The sequence below is a fragment of the Pistacia vera genome, unplaced genomic scaffold, assembly GCF_008641045.1.
Source record: "Pistacia vera cultivar Batoury unplaced genomic scaffold, PisVer_v2 Contig623, whole genome shotgun sequence".
Lineage (NCBI taxonomy): Eukaryota > Viridiplantae > Streptophyta > Magnoliopsida > Sapindales > Anacardiaceae > Pistacia > Pistacia vera.
Genome location: NW_022196472.1, coordinates 293726 through 313528, shown reverse-complemented (window position 1 = coordinate 313528; position 19803 = coordinate 293726). Strand labels below are relative to the sequence as shown.

Sequence of the window (19803 nt, the reverse complement as noted above, 5' to 3'; positions counted from 1 at the left end):
TGAATTTGAGAATGATAAGTTGGACTTTTATGGATATTATATTATGTACTTCTTTTATGGATATTTTTATGTACTTCCTTGACCACAGGAAATCCTGTCTCTACCTACGAGCTACGAACTATGTCCTGACTTAAGAAGAAAATGTCGGAATACACAACAAACTGACAAAGTCCGCAAGGACCGCAACCTGTCGTAGTATCGAAGGTAAGGGCAGATATATTTCTCACAATGCGGTCAGAGTCGTAAATATTTCTCTGTAGCGACATAGTATATTCGTGTCTGGATATTGATACTACGACGTATATAAAACCACATACGATGGCGACTTTTTTGCGTTATATTGAAGGTACAACGACACAGTGCTTGCGTCCGGATACAATTAATTTCTTGTACAGTTTATACAAAAACATAAATGAGAAATAAAAGGAAAAATGATAATAATAATAATAATAAAAACTGTATGAATTATTCTTTGATCACTTACATGGTGATGAGAGAAGGAAAAAAAAGAAAAGAAAAAGAAAAGGTAATAGAGAATTTGTGCGTCTTAACGATTAATTCCGTTGGTACATTTCTTACTAATTAAGAATCATCTTTTGGAAAAGTGATAAAGTAAAGATTGACCTACAGTTAATTAATCTACAAAAGTGATAAAATATGCTCTCTTTTCCTTCTTGGTTTCTCCTTTTTCTCTATTTTTTTTGTTTAGAAAAAAAAAAAAAATTCTGCTAAACTAAACAGGGGAAGAAATGTGCAAGTTGAATTCCAAATAAATTGTAAATTTATGTATCTCATTATATGAAGTCGACATCTAATTGGTTTGCATTATTTACTTTCAAGTAATTAAATGCATTTAATATTTACATTAAAAGCAAAATCCATAATCTTTATAATAATAATAATAATAATAAAAAGTCACCTACGTTTTTATTCTTTAATGGAATATTACATTCTAGTCATATTCATTACAAAATATAAGACCATATAATTCTTACCATTTTTTTTTTATAAAGACAGATATTAAAAATACTTTTGACTTTTGAGTTAAGGTAGCATGACGAAGAAGAGCTGACGCATAAGAACTAATTAAAGCAAATAGATGATTGAGAAAATTAAGAACATGAAAAATACTAACATACAAATTATATATTATTCTAAACAAAACAAATTAACCTAACTCAAAATGAATTAAAAAATATATATAAGAGATTAATTTAATAAATACTTAATAAATGAGGATGGATGATATAATAATTTATATAAAAGAATATTATACATATATTTGTATTAAGGTTCTTTGAAAATTTTCATTTGTGGATATCATAATTTTTATAAAATCCAAACAAAACTTCCTCATATAAGAATTAAAAAGCCTATTAAAAGATAAATTTTCGACTAAATGTTTCATTCAAGAAAACTTCAAATTTTTTATCTTTTTTTTTTTTTAAAAATTAAATAAAAATCAGGCATCTATAGGGAGAAAGTAATTAACTTATTTGACTCAACGACTGCCTCACATTAAGCAAAGAATCTCTACTTTAAACCACATAAAGTAGGTGAATAAAAATTAAATTATTTGATCTCAACTTTTTGTCAAGAGACGTAGACGTAATGGATGTTTGACATATACAAAAAAGAAGGGCCATTAATGCTTTATAAAAGGGAAGGAGACAAGTTAATTAAGCCAATTACTAGATTAAGTCGGAGATGGAGAGCTATCAGGATAAACGGCCGACATTTGACAAACCAAAAAATATTCATGAGTGTGCTCAGTCAGGAGATGTTCTTGGCTTACAAAAGCTACTTCAGGACAACCCTTCTCTGCTCAATCAAAGAAATGCCGTTGTAAGGTTTCTTCTTTATTATTTGTTCTCTTATATACATATGATAAGGTTGGTGAAGTTCACCAACCTTTAATAATCCTTGGATTTTTACGATTTAACAGTTATTAAGCGACCGGTAACATTATCAACCTGGTAACTTAACATTAGCTCAATTGATCATGAGGGGTCCTAGTACCTTACCCTGTAATGCTACTGGTGTTAAAATTTGTGCTCTCAAGAATTAATTTTGGATTTATTTCGTCAAATTTATTTATTAATATTTCATATATACTTGTGAGCTTTTTATGTATCTGATCTTGGCTTTGAACTAATTTGAGTGCAGATGTCAGAGACTCCTCTTCATATTTCTGCTAGTTACGACAAGGCCGAAATAGTTAAATTTCTGTTGGAATGGGAAGGAAACGATAAGGTTGAGTTGGAGGCCAAGAATATGGTATGGAAAATTAATTATGTTTTATTATAGCCAAATCAGAACATTTATGTACTATTCATAGGAATATTTGATTAATTTGATATCAATAAACATGCTTAAACAAAGTCTACGACATGTGAAAGCACTTTAATGAGTGCAAATCTTATATTCAATAACTTTATACTCTCCTAAGTATAAAATTCTAGAACAACACCTCTTTCATACTAAAAATATGAGGATAGATCATTAATAATATATTGTGAAGTCATAAAAATGGTATTTTTTTTTAATTATTATTATTATTATTTGGTATTAGATCATATATATGGAATTTTAACTCGATTAATTGATAAAAAAATAAGTGTAGTTTAAGATAAAATTCATTAAAAAAAAAAAAAAAAAACACTACATGAGACTTTCTTTAAAAAAAAAAAAATTGATGTTAATAGGGTTTAGTTGATCTCCTTGATTGGCTTATTTGTTTTCATTTTGGGTGTTAATTTGTTGAGTTTTGCAGTATGGAGAAACTCCATTGCATGTGGCAGCCAAGAATGGGTGCAATGAAGCTATACGGTTACTTCTTTCTCATGGTGCTCTCGTTGAAGCGAAAGCTAATGTGCATATTCTCTTAGCAACTTAATTATATATTTTCCCTTTTAGTTTTTGTTGTGTTCTTTTTACTCAGCTTGTTCGCCATTTTATACCCGCAGAATGGAATGACACCACTGCACCTTTCTTTTTGTCACTCAATCCGATCAGAAGATGGCTCAATCATCAAGACATTGCTCGAAAACAACGCTGATTGCAGCGCTACAGATAATGTAATATCGATTGCGATTACATTGTCTATCTTAAGATTCTAAAAATAATTTTGTGCATTATTGGCTAACCCTTCGAGTTGCAGGAGGGCATGACGCCTGTAGATCATCTTTCAAAATGGCCGGAAAGTGGGGAGTGCTTGCGTGAGCTATTAACATCGCATAATGAAGAGCAGCGAAAGAGAAAGGCACTTGAATGTTGTGGTGAGGTGAAAGCTAAGATAGATGCACTTGAAAAAGAACTGTCAAAAATTGTTGGTTTGCATGAGCTCAAGGCACAGCTTCGGAAATGGGCAAAGGGGATGATTTTGGATGAAAGACGTAGAGCTCTTGGGCTCAAAGTTGGCAATAGAAAACATCTTCATATGGCATTCCTTGGCAATCCCGGAACAGGTAACTTTAATTTGTTGATTAATTGCTTTTTCCATTTCCATTCTTTCAACAAGCCAAATCATATTAATTTATAGTCTAAATACTGATACCGTAAAAGAAAGTGGGGGTATTTTCTTCCACTTAAATCCAAAGGAATACGATGAAAAGATTGAGTGTACTTAGAAGAGATGCAAAAAGGAGATATAGTAAAAGATTATTTTTGACAATAAAACAAAATACCATTTAAAAATTAATTTACAAAATATATTTAATTAAAATTGGTGTTTAGAAGAAGTTTTAAATGAGCTCAGTTAACGCCACTCAAAGACATTTGGGTTTCTGGGCTTTAGCTGGACCTCTTTATTGGGTTTTTGACATTTCATTTGTCTCCAAGAATTATATTTTAAGAAAACGTCACAAAAAAATAAACGTTGTGTTATAAAAGTATGTATATCACTTTGGCTACATTATTTATATCTTGTTAATCAGTTAAATATCAAAGTGATATGATTTTTTTTTTTTTTTTTGTTTCTAGTCAGAAGCTGAATGATAGGGATTTCAGATTTTGATTGTTGAGGCTTCAGAAAATCCAATTGATGTTGAAATTCTACCAAACTGTTAGGTATGCCTTGAAAATGTTGTAGTCCTTCAGTTAGTACAATTTGTTGGCGAGACTGGACTCAAGACTAGGGAACAGGTGCACCCTTTACTTATATTTGTTTGTAAATAGAGAGATAGGTAAATATGTGAATTGGATTGGATTCTCTTGATTTGATTGTTTACTTTAACAATAACACTTGTGACTCGTAAGTATAAATATGATATCTAAAAATTATATGAACATATATGTAATGAATTGTTAAAAGTCATATATACTTAAAAGTTCCGGAAACTCATATCAGAAGAGATCCTATTTTCATGTGAATTTTCTCCTGCACCAGTGCAAACGTCCACATTTTTTTTAAATCCGCATATGTTAACTCCTTTTAGAAATTCATTAAAGAACAAACTTCTAGAAATTCATTGAAGAACAACTTTTGCTTTCAGTTCTACACCAAGAGTAGATAGACTACAAAAAATTTCTTTAAAAAAAACTAATTCATTTCTCTTGATAACTTGCCGACTTTATTTCTTCAATTTGGATTTTGAACTTTTGTTGAAATAGAGAGAATTATCTTTTAATTACAGAAAAAAAAAAAAAATAACTTTTACGAACTTCTATATATATATATCACTCTTCTCATTCCATATTTAACTATGATTCTATTTATCACTATATGATACAAATGACTGTTTGTAAGGTTTAAGTCGTGATTTTAAGTTTCATTTTAGAATGTTCATTTAACAAAAACCTTCCATTGTTTTTTTTTTTTTTTTTCTTTTAAAATTCAAATGTGGTACAAGAGTGACAACTCAACAGATTCTAAACGTATGTTTTCTCTTAACAAAATTATATAATTTAATGCATAGATTGAAGAAGCAGAGGGAGGAATTCTCTTTGTGGACGAAGCGTACCGACTAATCCCCATGAACAAGAAAATAGAAGGAAGCTGGGACTTCGGTTTAGAAGCCTTAGAAGAGATAATGTCAGTCATGGACACTGGAAAAATTCTAGTCATATTCGCAGGCTACAACGAACCAATGAAACGTGTAATATCTTCCAACGAAGGTTTCTGCAGAAGGGTGACCAACATATTTTATTTTAACGATCTGAGTTGTGAAGAAATAGCGAATATCGTCCATATAAAGATGAACAATAATCAGGAGGATCAAGATAGCTTGCTTTATGGGTTTAAACTGCATTCTTCTTGTAGCATTGAGGCCATTGCGGCTTTGATCGAGAGAGAGACAACGAAGAAGCAGAGGATGAAGATGAATGGAGGGTTGGTTGGTCCGATGCTTGATAATGCTAAGGGGAATTTGGATTTAAGGTTGAGTGATGATTGTGTAGATGGTGATGAATTGAGAACTATCAGATTGGAGGATTTAGAGGCTGGTCTGAGGGTTTCATTTCGATCCATTGATGTTTGGGATCGATAAAACTGATTAATTTAGAAGAAATAAAGCTAGCTTGAGCGTTTGTAATCATTAGTTTCAGTATTTGAGATAATAAAATTAATATATTATTTTTCTTTTATTTTCGTTCTTATCATGTAGAAGTATGAATTGCTTCAGAAAGAAGAACCGAGCCTAAGACGAAAACTCGAAAAGTAAGCCCACCTTGAATCGGATCGGGCTAAGATTTTAGACTCAAAAGCCCAACTAGGCTCCGATGAAAAGATTGGAGTAAGCAGAGCATGAAGTCCATCTTCAATCGGATCGCTCTTAGATTTTAGACACAAAAGCCCAATTGAACTTCTAACCGTATTTAAGCTCTAACAAAATTTAATTACCATATAGAAAATAAAAAATAAAATTATTAATTAAAATTTATAATAATTTCATTAAGTTTTAAATTTTTTTATGTAAACGAAATATTTATTAATTTTTATAAAGTAAAGAAATAAATTTTAAAATTTTTTGCTCATTATTATCATTTAGAGGTTTATATGCTTGGGTCAGTGTGGCACCACATAAGAAGAAAAAAATGTTTGCCTTAAATGACATTTTCTCACCTAAAAAGTTTCAAAATACTATTTTTTCACCAAAAGTTAATATTTCATTACAACCTAAAGCCGATTTGGGTGGCTAAAATTCTCTCTGCCACATAATTTGAACTTTCGGTCTCCTCTCTATTAAACTCATTTCACTTCGATACCTTATTTCTCACCTATTGCTGGATTAACTAATTTTCGACTGATTTCGATAATGAATATTTAATCAGTCACCATCATTCGATCTATTGGCTTTCAATCTACAAAACCTAAAAAAACCCTCATACTCTGGCTCCTAGTAACTCTCCGAACACTTTCTCAGAAAATGCAATGTATTTTGGGTAATAGCAGAATATAAACTTTGAATGAGAAAGTCATATTTTGAAACTTTTTGGGTGAGAATCATTACCTTGGGTGGGAAGAAGTCGCTTACTCAAAAAAATAAAAAAAAAATAAAAAAGGGTTCCCTCATTTTTAAATTAAAAACACCCAACTGTTTGAAACATCTTATTTAAAAGTTTAAATTTTTATTTTTATTTTATTTTATTTTTTTTATAAAACCCGTTCGTTATATTTATTTATTTTTCTTAAAAGAGTAAACAATCAATTCATTCACTCTTATTTTTTGCCTCATTATCATCACTATCAAATACAATTTTAGAATTCATTCACTCATGTTTTATGCCTCATTATCATTATTCTCAAACACAATTTTAGAATTCAAACTGAATGTTCAAAAGAATTGATATTAAAAAAAAAAAAAAATCATTCCAGATAGCTAACCTGTTAACATAATACAGCTAAATACAAACAACCATTGATATAAGAATAATTTTTAATTACAACATAAATAGTTTGAAGGAAAAAAAAAATTATATTTGAGTAAAAAGCAATAAAATATAAATTAAATTGAAAATAATTAAAAAAATTACAATTTTATATTGCATATAATTTGGTATATTCCATCGAAAAATTAGGATTTTATTATATAAAATTAGGGTGCAAAAAGTATTTATAAAAATTAAGGAAACACGAATAAGTTTAATAATATTAAAAATATAGAGCATATTAAATCCAACAAGGGGGACGAATAGAATCTCTAGAAAAATGGGTTTAGCATGGCATAAAGCCCATTATGAGTTGGGCCAGGTTAAAATTAAAAGCTTAATGGACTGGAATTCAGACCAGCATGAAATATGTATCTACAATGGAAGAGAGATTGTGCCACAAACTGTCCAGTGAACCTCTCAATTAAAAAGACCTTCACTCTCTCAAAGTTTCCCAGGTTGATTTTGTGATCATAAAATAGCAAAGTAGAGAAGCCAAATAAAAAGTTTTTGGTTGCCTATGAATATAGTTTAATTCCCAGTAATAGACAATTTGGGTAGCCGAGGCTAAGCTAAAACTTCTTTATTATCACATACTGAATAAGTTATATAGTAGAAGAAATCCACTTATTCTCAGAATCAAATGTTCTAATATCCGAATTTATGGCTGAAACAACGATTCTACAGCAGACACATAATATTTAAAAGATGATAACAGCATGGGGACTAATTATTAGGTAATTTACTGGTGATGGGGACTAATTTGAGCTGAAAAGGCTGTAGTGGGACTTACAATCAGTTTCCTTGGAGGTGTGCCCTCCAAAAGAGGTCTTCCTGTGCCTTCCAGAAAAAGAGGCCTCCCTGTGTCGACGAGGGAAGTTCTTCTTTTACCGTGGGTCGAAATCAGGAGCCGAAAAGTCCAGTTGAGGACATTGGGTACAAACACCCTGTAAAGTAGGAATATATCGTACCAGTTTGGAAACTTCACGTATGCATCCCCCCGACAAGCTCCGGCTACTATTAACCTTGCGAAATCCTCCACAGGGCCACCGGTCACATGGACCTAAAATGAACATGTAATGAGAGCAAGACTTGAATTGTTATATCCTTAATGCACATTAAGACTAATGAACTTCCACAACGGCCGGACTCTTGTGCACTAAATGGCAATGACAAATTATATGGAAACTTACGTCTCTTTCTTCTTTCCATTGCATCTCTGCACCCTCTTCCAGCATGAATTTGCCTCTGGTCATTTCGCTTCCAACCCATCCATGAGTTGCAATTGTTATTCCAACGTCGTCACTCAATTCAAATCTCAACGTGTCATAGAAGTTTAAAAGAGCTGCTTTTGCAGCCTGCCAAAAAAGGAAACAAAAGAAGATTACACAAAACTTGAGAGCCGAAATGAAATTTTGAAACAGATTAAGAAATTAATCACTTGTTCAAGTAGATCTCATATTATTTTGCATAGTGCATTTCAATTTATTTTTCGGGGAACTCACAGAGTAAAGGCTCATTCTTGGCAGAGGTAACCAGTTCTCCACTGATGCATTCACAACGATACGACCATTGCTCTCATGTAGGTAAGGAAGAGTAACAAGGGTCGGATAAACGTTTCCCCAAAAATTTATGTCCTACGAAATGATACTCAAATACCAAATCGTATTAGCACCAGCAATGAACAACAGAGATAGTACGTTAAATAAAAAGCAAGTCAAATCAAGCAACATTCTAATGCCGAAGAATTTTAACAATTCAGAATGATTTGTGATTAAAATAAATGAGTTCAATTATTGCATTTTTTAGCCTTACCATCAAATGAGGGAACACAGAGGTATCCATGACTTCCTCAAAGTAAAATGTATGTCCCAAACTTGCTGTGTTTACCAGATGGTCCACTGCAAAATAAAAGAAACAAAAAGAAAAATAATAATTGAGAAATAGTTATTTTCATACATCATGAACTAATTTGGATGGCACTTACCACGTCCGAAGACATTTATGGTTTCATTAACAAATCTTCTACATTCCTCTTCCTTGACAACATCTGCAGCTATGACTATAACGTGCCTTGCGCCCATATGGCTTGCATTCTCACTGATCCCTCGGAGTCGGTGATCTCTCCGTGCCACCAACACAAGATTCGCCCTCCTCTTTGCATATTCATATGCAATTTGCTGAAATTAGAAATACCTATTCTATAAAATAATAGTGATTTCTCAAGTTTGTATGCGGAAGAAGAATTAATTGCATAACTGGTATGAAACCTTTACTACATTGACTACAGGATTCGAAAAGTCATATTTTTTTTTTTAATGAAATAAAAATGAAGATATAAACAGAAACCATTGTTGCTGCCAGAAATAATAGGCTCACTAAAGATAGAAAAATAAAAAAGAATTAAACTAGCACATTCTACTAATCCTGGCTATCCATCGGCTGTAGGTTGTGTAAATTTTCTGTGATTGATATCTGACCACCACATTTTCACATGAATCTGTTTTGTTTATGGACTTGCACATTTCAGTATGTTCTCTTAACGCTTTTAATATCTGTAATGACATTTCCTAATATCGCAATTCCCCAGATTTTTGTATACAATGCGTTGTTTATTCATGGCCAAATTGTATTACAATGACCAAGGCCAACCATAATTCATAAACTCTCACCATATGGTAAGTCCTCATAACTGCTCTAGATGGTTATAACTTCGTTATTACAATTAATTATCGGTCACATGCAATTTCTTTACAGATTGCAAATAATAAGGGGGAGAATCCTGCAGCAGTTAACAGTGGCTGTTTAGCCAATTTTAATTGGAACTCATAGCAACTTCTTGGAATGGAAACATTGAGGACCGGAAACCACCGGACCACTTAGGCAACTGCCCCTGCTACTGCAGTGGCCATAGCTAACGCAGAACCACATCGGTACCGAGCTTCTACTGGTTCTTGCAATTTCAAAAAAATGACACATTTCTAGGGCTTTAATTTAATTAACTACCATTACTATAAATTAAATGTTTAACATATATGCTTAAGTTAGGAATGTCAAATAGACACTTTAAGCTACATTAAATCCCCAAATCTATCTTAAATTGCTATAAAGGATCAACTTAAAATTAACAGTAAATGGAAAGCTAAATAATTAAAAAAAAAAAAAAATTAATTGCTACATACATTAAATCCCCTGCCTGAGGATATACCAATTTAATTTGAACTTCGGCTGACCGATTAGGATCAAAATAAAATAACATTAACGATGAAAATCAAAGACACGTTATTGTTAAGATCATTAATGCAAAAGAATATTCAAATAAAAACAGAAAATTTAGAACAAATTAAGGTAAAATAATTAACTTGCCTCTCCTATACCAGAAGAGGCTCCGGTGATGATGACCACCTTTTCTTCCATATCCTCACCGTACAAACTGTTGTAAAGCCATTCACAGGAGTTTATAAAACACAGGGCTGGCCATGCAAAGGCCAGCATCACCAAGCTCGCTGGGGGCACCATCAAATTCAGAAAAGTGTTTAGAAAATCCATTTCTAGAAACCCAGAAAGGCTCACAAAAATTGAGGGAAAGTTTACAAGTTTTATATTGATAAGAGAGAAACCAAAATGGGAAAGAAGTAGAGAAGTGAGGGCTTGAGTTTTGGGTTTTGGCATATATTGCTAGATTATCAACACATGCATGAGAGTTGCCAACACGTATTGCTTTTAAAGCTTCTTTTTGTGACGAATGGAAAGGATTTTGGACGTTCTTGCATGGGTGCTAGCCATTGAATTCATTTGTTGTTTAACAAGCTAATGTAGGATTTGAATAATATTTCTGCTTTATTTTTATATGAAAATAAAATTAATAATTTTATACATATTAGGTGGTATTTTAATTTTTATTTTATTTTAAAAGTAATGTATCAATTTTATTAGATATCTGCCTTATTATGTATAATAACATTTAATATTATATAAGATTACATATTATATAGGAAAGAATTTTGAAATGAATAATATTATACTTATAAAGACTTTATACAAAATATTTCCTATAAAGTTACGTGTCAGATTTTGATTGGATGAATTAATATAAAAAATTCATTTAATAAATACAAATTAAAAGATAGTGAATGATATGATATTGTAAAGATAATGTCACGTCACTTTGTATAGATAATTTTGTATAAGTTTTTTTGTAATCATAGTATTTATTCATTGGAAATATTATTTGAACAACATTACTTATAATAATAAATTTGGTAAAAATCCGGTAAAATGAAATTTAATCACAATTTTAATTCAATAAACATTTCGTATTACTGTTTCATTTTCTTTCCATTTTGCTCCTGTTTCCACATATTTTTAAACCTTCCCTTCTTATCTAACGTATCAATCTCTAAAATTATTCAAATTTGATTGAACTCAAACACAATATTTTATTAAGTTCAGTACATATATTAAGTCATTGAGGTTCTTTTACTGGAAATGAGCCATTAAACAAACAAATCCCAAAAGTAAGCCCAAATCCAATTTTTCTGGGGGACCACAGAAAATCCATTAGAAGTCAAGAAGATTGTGAACAATTGTATAGCGGAAAATGGGCCATCGAACAAACAAAAGCCCAGAAGTAAGCCCAAATCCAAATTTTCTCGGGAACCAGAGAAAATCCATAGAAGTCTAGAAGAGTGAACAAAGACATCCACAAATTATGATCCTCAAACCCAACGTCATGAAACAAATTTCAAAGTATTCAAATTTTTCGAAAATATTTAAACTCATTTCTATCAATTTTGACACAATTTTACACACAAATTTATATCCATTGATTTAAGGCAATTTAACTGATATAAAACGACAGTTAAAGATGTGTAGACATTTGTGTCTGAAATGTTAATTAATTAAGGCAATTTAACTAATATAAAACGACAGTTAAAGATGCGTAGACATTTGTGTCAGAAATGTTAATTAATTAGGGTAAAATAGGAACAAAAATTGTATTACCCCCAACTTTTTTTGGACAATCAGATTACACTTAATATCATTTACAGTAATCACTATTCAGATTAAAAGATCATTAGAATCTTTTATTACTTAACAACATAATAACTAGATTTTAAGATAGATTGTCGGAATAATCTTTTATTACTGTTAACCAAAGTAAAATCTAGATTTTAATGTTAACTTATGAACTTTTCAACCATTAGATTATAGTAAACCAAGGGCCAATATTTTGTGTTAAGAATTTGAGTCAAAATTGTGTGTCATTATAGCATCCTTAAATTGTATATTAACAAACCTTAATTATCTTTTCAAATTTCTCCTAAAAACCCTTCAATCAAATAAGAATGCTCTGAGTCCGTAATTTCGGCTTGTTTGACGAGAATAACGACTGGTTTTGGTTGCACAAATTTACACACTGATCAGAGGATTTAAATATATACTTGAGTGTCAGTGACGCCGAACACCTCCAAAACAGTAGCCAATAATGCATTTACATAATTGGTTCATGAATTATTGGATTTTCAAAAGAAAATTCCACTGGCTCTAATTTTTGAAGGCCTATATATATATATATAAAATTACGCAACATTGAACTTCTTATAAGTTGATCAGTTCATATTAGAAACTCAAAGTAGTAAAATTCTAAGCATGCCCAATTAACCTACGGGAAGGATGGGTGGTTTTTGTTGTTATGCGTAAATGCCTAGTTGCTAAGAAATGGAGCATCGCCTTCCACGACTTTGAGGTGTGAACGAAACATATGCGATGAGCCGCCACTGGTTTTATATTGTTTTATTTCCAATTGTGTGATGTGCAGCCACTGCTTTTATATATTTTTATTGCCAATTGGGTGAGTGCCATAGCATGGGAAATTTGACCAGCGAGTTGCATTGCCTTTTTAAACAAATCGACTCTCATTGATCTTAATCATCTTATATTGTTTCTTTTAGAATTTCACATTGCCATAAATTAAAAACCATGAAGCAATACTTTTTCAATGCATGTATTTTCCCACATTCCCTTCATTTGTTTCATCTTTTATGGATGATAACCTTAGCCTCATCAGGTTTCGCATCGGATGAACTCGCTTTACTTGATTTCAAGCAACGAATAACTCCCTTTCAAATAATGAGATCCAGGAATTCTTCTATCCATTTCTGCAATTGGATTCGTGTTACCTGCAGTCCAACTAATGGAAGAGTCGCAATCTTGAACTTGAGCTCGCAAAAGTTGGTTGGTTCCATCCCACCTTCTATAGGAAACCTTACATCTCTTACTGCTATCAACCTGGGAAACAATGGCTTCCATGGTGAAGTTCCTGAAGAAATAGGCCGGTTACCACGCCTGCAGAATCTCACCTTGAATGACAATCGATTTAGCGGGAGTATTTCGACGAATATATCGCGTTGTACAGAACTTAGAGTATTTGATCTTAGTTTCAACGAGTTTAATGGGCAGTAGCGGAGGAGCTTCGTTCATTATCAAAGCTGGAAGTGTTCGTCCTTGCAAATAACAATCTTACAGGAAAAATTCCATCCTGGATAGGGAATTTTTCCTCTCTGGAAGAGCTGTCACTTTCTTGGAATTATTTGCATGGAAACATTCCACTTAAAATAGGCCAACTATCAAGCCTCGGATTTCTTCAACTTTCGGCAAATTTTCTGTCTGGTACGATCCCTCCTTCAATTTATAATCTATCATCTATCTATACTTTTGCGGTGGCTCGAAACCAGCTCCACGGCTAGCTGCCTTCAGATTTGGGTTTCACTTTCCCTAATCTTGAAGCATTTGCCGGTGGTGTTAACAATTTTACAGGAAGTATTCCTGTTTCATTGTCAAATGCCTCTAAACTTGAGCTTCTTGATATGGCTGAGAACGGTCTCACCGGGACCATTCCTGGAAGCTTTGGAAATTTGCAAGGTCTAGTTAGACTCAATTTTGAATTCAATAGACTTGGAAGTGGGAAAACCGGTGACTTGAATTTTCTATCTTTCTTGACTAATTGTTCTAGTCTCGAACTGTTGGGTCTTTATGTAAATCGATTTGGAGGAGAACTGCCTGACTCCATAGGGAACCTTTCAAGCCAGCTGCAAATGCTTACCTTGGGATCAAATTTGATTCATGGGAAAATCCCTTTTGGGATTGGAAATCTAGTTAATTTAACAGCTCTAGGATTGGAAAATAACAACTTTAGTGGTACTGTTCCTGATGATTTTGGAAAGCTCCGAAATCTACAAGTATTGGATTTGAGTGACAACAATTTTTCAGGAACAATTTCATCTTTCCTAGGGAACTTGACTAAATTGAATACGCTTTTTATGGCAAATAATAAATTTGAGGGTAGCATACCTCCGAGTCTAGGAAATTGTCAACATTTGAAGACGTTGGATTTGTCTCGTAATAATTTGAAGGGCACCATACCTAAAGAAGTCAAGTATTTCTTCCCTTTCAATTGCTTTGGTCCTGTCTTAACAATTTTTTGAGTGGCTCGTTACCATTTGAAGTGGGTAGCTTGAAAAATCTTGTAGAATTGGATGTCCAACAACAAATTGTTAGGAGAAATCCCAAATAGTCTTGATGGTTGTAGTAGTTTGGAACGTTTGTACTTGGAGAGCAACAAATTTGAAGGAACTATTCCCCAATCTTTGATAAATATAAGAGGTTTAGAAAAATTAGATCTTTCTCACAAAAACTTGTCTGGTCAGATTCCTGCATTTTTTAGTGAACTTAGATCTCTTAGGAATCTCAATCTTTCATATAATAAATTTGATGGTCAGGTCACTAAAGAAGGAATATTCGCAAATGCAAGTGCCATTTCAGTTTACGGAAATGAAAAGCTCTGTGACGGTATCCCAGAACTAGTTTTACCTCTCTGCTCGAAACATGTTTCTAGAAATCATTTTAGACCCAAAGTAGTAATTGTAATAACTATTTCTGGAGCCGTGCTTCTTTTTCTTCTATCTAACTTCTTTTGTTCTTTATTACATCATGAAATCATCAAAGAGACAACCCACTTCATCTTCGATTGAGCTACAATTGGGTTTGTCTTACTTAGAGATCTTAAAATCAACCAATAACTTTTCTGAAGAAAATTTAATTGGCTTTGGTAGTTTTGGTTCGGTATACAAAGGTATTCTTTCTAGTGATGGACAAATTGTTGCAATAAAGGTATTAAAAGTTGATCAACGGGGAGCTTTAAAGAGTTTCGATGACGAATGCAATGCTTTAAGAAGAATACGACATTGTAATATTCTTCGAGTCATAACTGTTTGCTCAAGTATTGATTTTGAAGGAAATGACTTCAAATGTTTAGTTTTTGAGTTTATGCCTAATGGAAGTTTGGACAAATGGTTACATCCGACTGTTGACGAGCAACTTGCTGGAATCAAGAAAATGAACCTTATTCAGAGACTGTCTATAGCAATTGATGTTGCTTTTGCATTTGATTATCTACATCACTATTGTCAGACAACAATTGTTCATTGTGATTTAAAGCCAAGCAACATACTATTAGATGAAGATATGACAGTCCATGTCGGTGACTTCGGATTGGCGAGGTTCCTTTTTGAAACATCAAACAATGCCTTCCAAAATCAAACAATGTCAGTTGGCCTACGAGGTTCTATTGGGTACATCCCTCCAGGTACGTAGTTAATTATTTTTCATCATGATAATCATACCTAATTAGTTCATGCATTACCATTTTCTCTAAGTCACAAATTTAAAAGTCCAAAAACCAACAATGTTTCTCATATCTAGTAAAACAAAAAGCGATGGTGAACAACACTGCCTACCCAAATTCGTGTATCCTAATTACAAATTTTAAAATTGCAGAGTATATGTGTGGTCAAGTTTCTATGCTTGGAGACATATATAGTTATGGTATATTGCTGTTGGAGATGTTTACTGGGAAAAGACCTACAGATGAGATGTTCAAAGATGATTTCAGCATTTACAAGTTCGTTTTCATAGCCTTTCCAAATCATGTCATGGATGTTGTTGACCCCTCGCTGCTCTTTGAAGAAGAAAATGAAGATGGTATAGAAGAATCCATAATCGACATTGAGTCTGGAATAAACAATAAAAAATTATTGGAAGAATGCTTGGTTTCAGTATTGAGAGTTGGGCTCCTCTGCTCAAAGACATCTCCAGAAGAGCGAATGGCGATGAACGATGTCGTCAACAGTCTAAAAGCTATGAGAAATTCATTTCTCAAGTCTAAGGATACGAACAGGCAAAGGAGGAGATAAATAGAATTATAATCCTCTCTTAAACCATAATCTCATGCACTTTTAAACATCTTATCACATGTTGAAATTAGTAATAGCTATGTATGATTAAATAAAAAAAAAAGCGGAAAGTTTTTGTGTTTTTTATATCTCATTGGCTTTTATCAAATTGGGTTAGGCTAAAATCCCTTCAACATGTATTATATACAATATAGGGATATTTTATTGTTAACAGAATTCTTCTTATCATAATTATATTTCTTTTTATATAACATTTTCCAATGAGATATAAATTTATTTACAAGAAAACCAACTCAATAAAACAAGCCAAAATATCTTAACAATCTTCTACCATAGGAAGGAGTAAACTGTTGGAATAATTGTGAATTGTTGAGCAAAATTGTTGGCTTACATAATTTACACAACCATTTAAATGGACACGGGATGACCGGATGAGGAGAGAATAAAAAAAATCTTAGATATTTAGTATTATACACATTTATAGTGTGGGGAGATTTCTATTTTCCTTTCGGGTCTTGTTTCTTTGTTGTTTTGGCTTTATTAGCAAGGTTTTAAAACCCGGACCGGACTGGCTGGTTCTACTAGTCCGATTAGGAACCAGCCCCCTCTCTGGTTCGGGGACACCTAAACCCTGTTTTAGCCATTGACCCAAATTGACCCAAATTTGAACTAGTGGCTAAACTAGTTCAATAAAATCCCTAAAAACAAAATCCCTTTTCTAATTCCAATTCTTCAATCTTCATTCCTCATTCCATGCATCCTTCGATCGACCTACTCAGGCCGTTCTGCTCCACTACTCCATTGTTCGTCATTAGTCACACTTCACTTGGCCTCCATGTGATTAGATGAGTTTGATTTTGTAGACATTTAAGACATGGATTAATAAAATTTTGTTGCGGCAAATGGTGGTGTTTTGTAGTGAATTAGGGTTTTCGTGGTGTCCTAGTTGTGGTTTTTCTAGCGTTGGGATAATCTAGGATGGATTGTAGTTGCGGTGGCTAGGGTTTTCTAGCCAAATCATAGGGGTGTGTTTGTTGGATTTCAAACTTGTAGGGACTGATATGTAATTTTAGGAGTATGTCTGTTAAGTTTCAAACTAGTTGGATATGTTGATGTCGTCGATAGATCGATCGAACTGGTCGGACCATGTTGACCCTTGACCAGGTGAAGGCTCGCATCGGGTTTAAAAACAATGTTCATTAGTGGATTTGATTTTTGTTGTAAAGTTGTTTGTAATTAACACGATCCTGTATTTTCTCTTTATAATGGTTTTTGTGTATCTTTGTTGCAAATATTGAAGAATTTTAGAGATTGAAAGAAAAAAATCTAGAAGATTCAAGAATTAGTTGTTGAAGAACGATGAAATAATGTTTTTTTCATTAACTAAATTCTATAATAGAAAACAACCACTTATATAGTTGTTTGCTCTGTATGAAACGACAGTGTTTTACATTTTACCTATTTGAACCTAAACAATATAACTTGTAAACATTACAAATTAGTCCAATACACAACTACATAGTGAAATCAATGCACTAAGCTTGAGACTTCTAGCACACATTACTTAACATTTCCCCTTAAGCTAAACTATCTTACTTTCCTTGTTCCATTCACTCTACTCAATATTTCCCATTGAACTAAACTCTCTTGCTTTCCTCTTTTCATTCACTTTACTCAACATTTCCTCTTGAGCCAAATTCTCTTTCTGCTTTCTTTAGAGAAGGTTTTTTGTTGACTTTTGACCTCCTGTAATTGATTACTATTGCCAACTTGACAATTATTTAGGTTAGCACAAAAAAAAAAAAAAAAAAAAAAAAATTCATTGTATCAAAATACCATCATCTTCACAAACTTGATCTTCTATCAATAATGATTTGTCTTTAGTTTCAATAATCAGTGTTGGTAGAGAAGAAACAACAGTCAACCTGTCTTTAAGAGCTTGAAATCTGTAAGCATGAAGTGCTTTTGTTAGTACATAAGCAATTTGACATTCAGAGGATATAAACTTAACAAGTTTCTTGTCAACAACCAACTCCCTCACATAATGGACATCGATCTCAATATGCTTAGTCTTGGCATGAAACGCAAGATTAGATGATAGTGCCCCTGCACTCATATTGTCACACCAAAGAAATGGAACACTATTTATTTGTACGTCAAGTTCATGAAACAAATTTTGAATCCAAACTATTTCGATGGCTACTTGGCTAAAGGCTCTATATTTTGCCTCTGTTGAAGAAAGAGCGACCACCTTCTATTTTCTAGAACTCCACAACATCAAGTTCCCTCCATGAAATATGCTATAGCCTATTGTGGATCTCATTTCACCAACATCACTTGCCCAGTCAACATCGACATAGAAAAGGACTCTTTTGTGAGTAGTCCTATAGTTTCTAGTAGGAAACTGAAGAAATCGACTCAACTTGTTAACAACAAAAGCTGGATTAGGTCTGGACAAAGTTAAGTATTGTAGACCACCTACAAGGCTTCTATAAAGAGAAGGTTGGTAAAAAAAAAATCACTATCTTCTTTCATCATTTTAGTGCTTGTAGCCATAGGAGTATTGTAGGGCTTGCATTCTTTTAAACCAACTTTATGTAGTAAGTCTTGAGCATATTTGGACCGACTGAGAAATAAACCTGACTAATCTCTTTGTACTTCAAAACCAAGAAAATAGTTTAAAGACCTAGAGTTTTCAAAGCAAACTTGTTATTCAGGTCTATAACTATTTGATCAATCAATGTAGAGTCATTCCTTGTAATGAGAATGTTGTCTACATATGCCAACAAGTAAACCACTTAAGACCCCTTTTTAAAGAAAAATAGATTTGTGTCAAAAATAGAACTTAGAAATCCCCAATCAGTTAGGGTTGTCTTTAATTTGTCAAACCATGCCCTTGGTGCCTATTTTAACCCAAATAGGGCCTTGTTGAGTTTACATACATGTTTGGGTTGAAGATGATCAGCAAAGCCTTCTAGTTGCATCATAAATATAGTTTTTATAAGTTCTCCATTCAGAAAGGCATTATTGATGTCCATTTGTTGTATATCCCAATTGTTATGAACAACAAGTGAGAGCATGATTCTTATAGTGGTAGGTTTAATGACAGGAGAGAATGTGTCAAAGTAATCCAAACCTAAAGTTTGTTGGAAACCTTTAGTCACTTGTCTTGCCTTGTATTTCTAGAGAGTGCCATCAGACTTCAACTTTGTTTTGAAAACCCACTTACATCCTACAACATGCATATTTGAGGAAAAAGGGACCAATTCCCAAGTTTTGTTTCACAAAAGAGCTTCAAATTCATCATTCATTGTTTCCTTCCATTTTGGAATCATAAGGGCTTCTAAGGTTGTTTTTGGTTCATCCAAGATGGAAAAGGTAGAGAGGTAGCCATATCTTAAGGTGTGGTGAGCATGAGTCTTTGATCTAGTAAGCATTGGATGCTTATTTGTGCTTTGTGTTTCCTTTAGAAGAGGCAGAACAACTTCTAACTGAATTCTTGGAAAAGAAGTCTGACCAGTAGAAGTTTCCAAGGGCACTAGACTTGGATTAGAATTGGAGATGTTAGTAGTAAGTCTACCTGGTGAAGTAGAAAAATCAGACCTTAGAGGTAATGAACCTGAGATATTAGAAGTAATCTTCTTAGATGAACTAGTGAAATTGGAATCAGATCTCAGAGACA

General features: G+C 32.9%; 4 protein-coding genes across 4 annotated transcripts; 3 read left to right on the top strand and 1 right to left on the bottom strand.

The window, feature by feature from the left end:
• Positions 1-1651: 1651 nt before the first annotated feature.
• On the top strand, positions 1652-5583 carry LOC116111030 (protein CfxQ homolog). The gene is made up of 8 exons (XM_031397236.1): positions 1652-1845; positions 2167-2277; positions 2774-2872; positions 2967-3077; positions 3161-3529; positions 3626-3652; positions 4099-4143; positions 4917-5583. The coding sequence occupies exons 1-8, from the start codon at positions 1708-1710 to the stop codon at positions 5484-5486; spliced, it is 1470 nt and encodes a 489-aa protein (XP_031253096.1). The 5' UTR covers positions 1652-1707; the 3' UTR covers positions 5487-5583.
• Positions 5584-7609: 2026 nt separating this feature from the next.
• Positions 7610-10416, bottom strand: LOC116111010 (11-beta-hydroxysteroid dehydrogenase-like 5). The gene is made up of 6 exons (XM_031397216.1): positions 10234-10416; positions 8855-9047; positions 8683-8768; positions 8373-8504; positions 8061-8225; positions 7610-7930 (listed from the first exon to the last, which is right to left on the bottom strand). The coding sequence occupies exons 1-6, from the start codon at positions 10414-10416 to the stop codon at positions 7610-7612; spliced, it is 1080 nt and encodes a 359-aa protein (XP_031253076.1).
• Positions 10417-12999: 2583 nt separating this feature from the next.
• Positions 13000-14354, top strand: LOC116111009 (probable LRR receptor-like serine/threonine-protein kinase At3g47570). The gene is made up of 3 exons (XM_031397215.1): positions 13000-13255; positions 13330-13539; positions 13657-14354. The coding sequence occupies exons 1-3, from the start codon at positions 13000-13002 to the stop codon at positions 14352-14354; spliced, it is 1164 nt and encodes a 387-aa protein (XP_031253075.1).
• Positions 14355-14399: 45 nt separating this feature from the next.
• LOC116111045 (probable LRR receptor-like serine/threonine-protein kinase At3g47570) lies at positions 14400-16222 on the top strand. The gene is given in 3 exon segments (XM_031397257.1): positions 14400-14819; positions 14821-15514; positions 15706-16222. Coding segments are annotated over 3 exon segments (1524 nt in total). The 5' UTR covers positions 14400-14405; the 3' UTR covers positions 16122-16222.
• The last annotated feature ends 3581 nt before the right edge of the window (positions 16223-19803 follow it).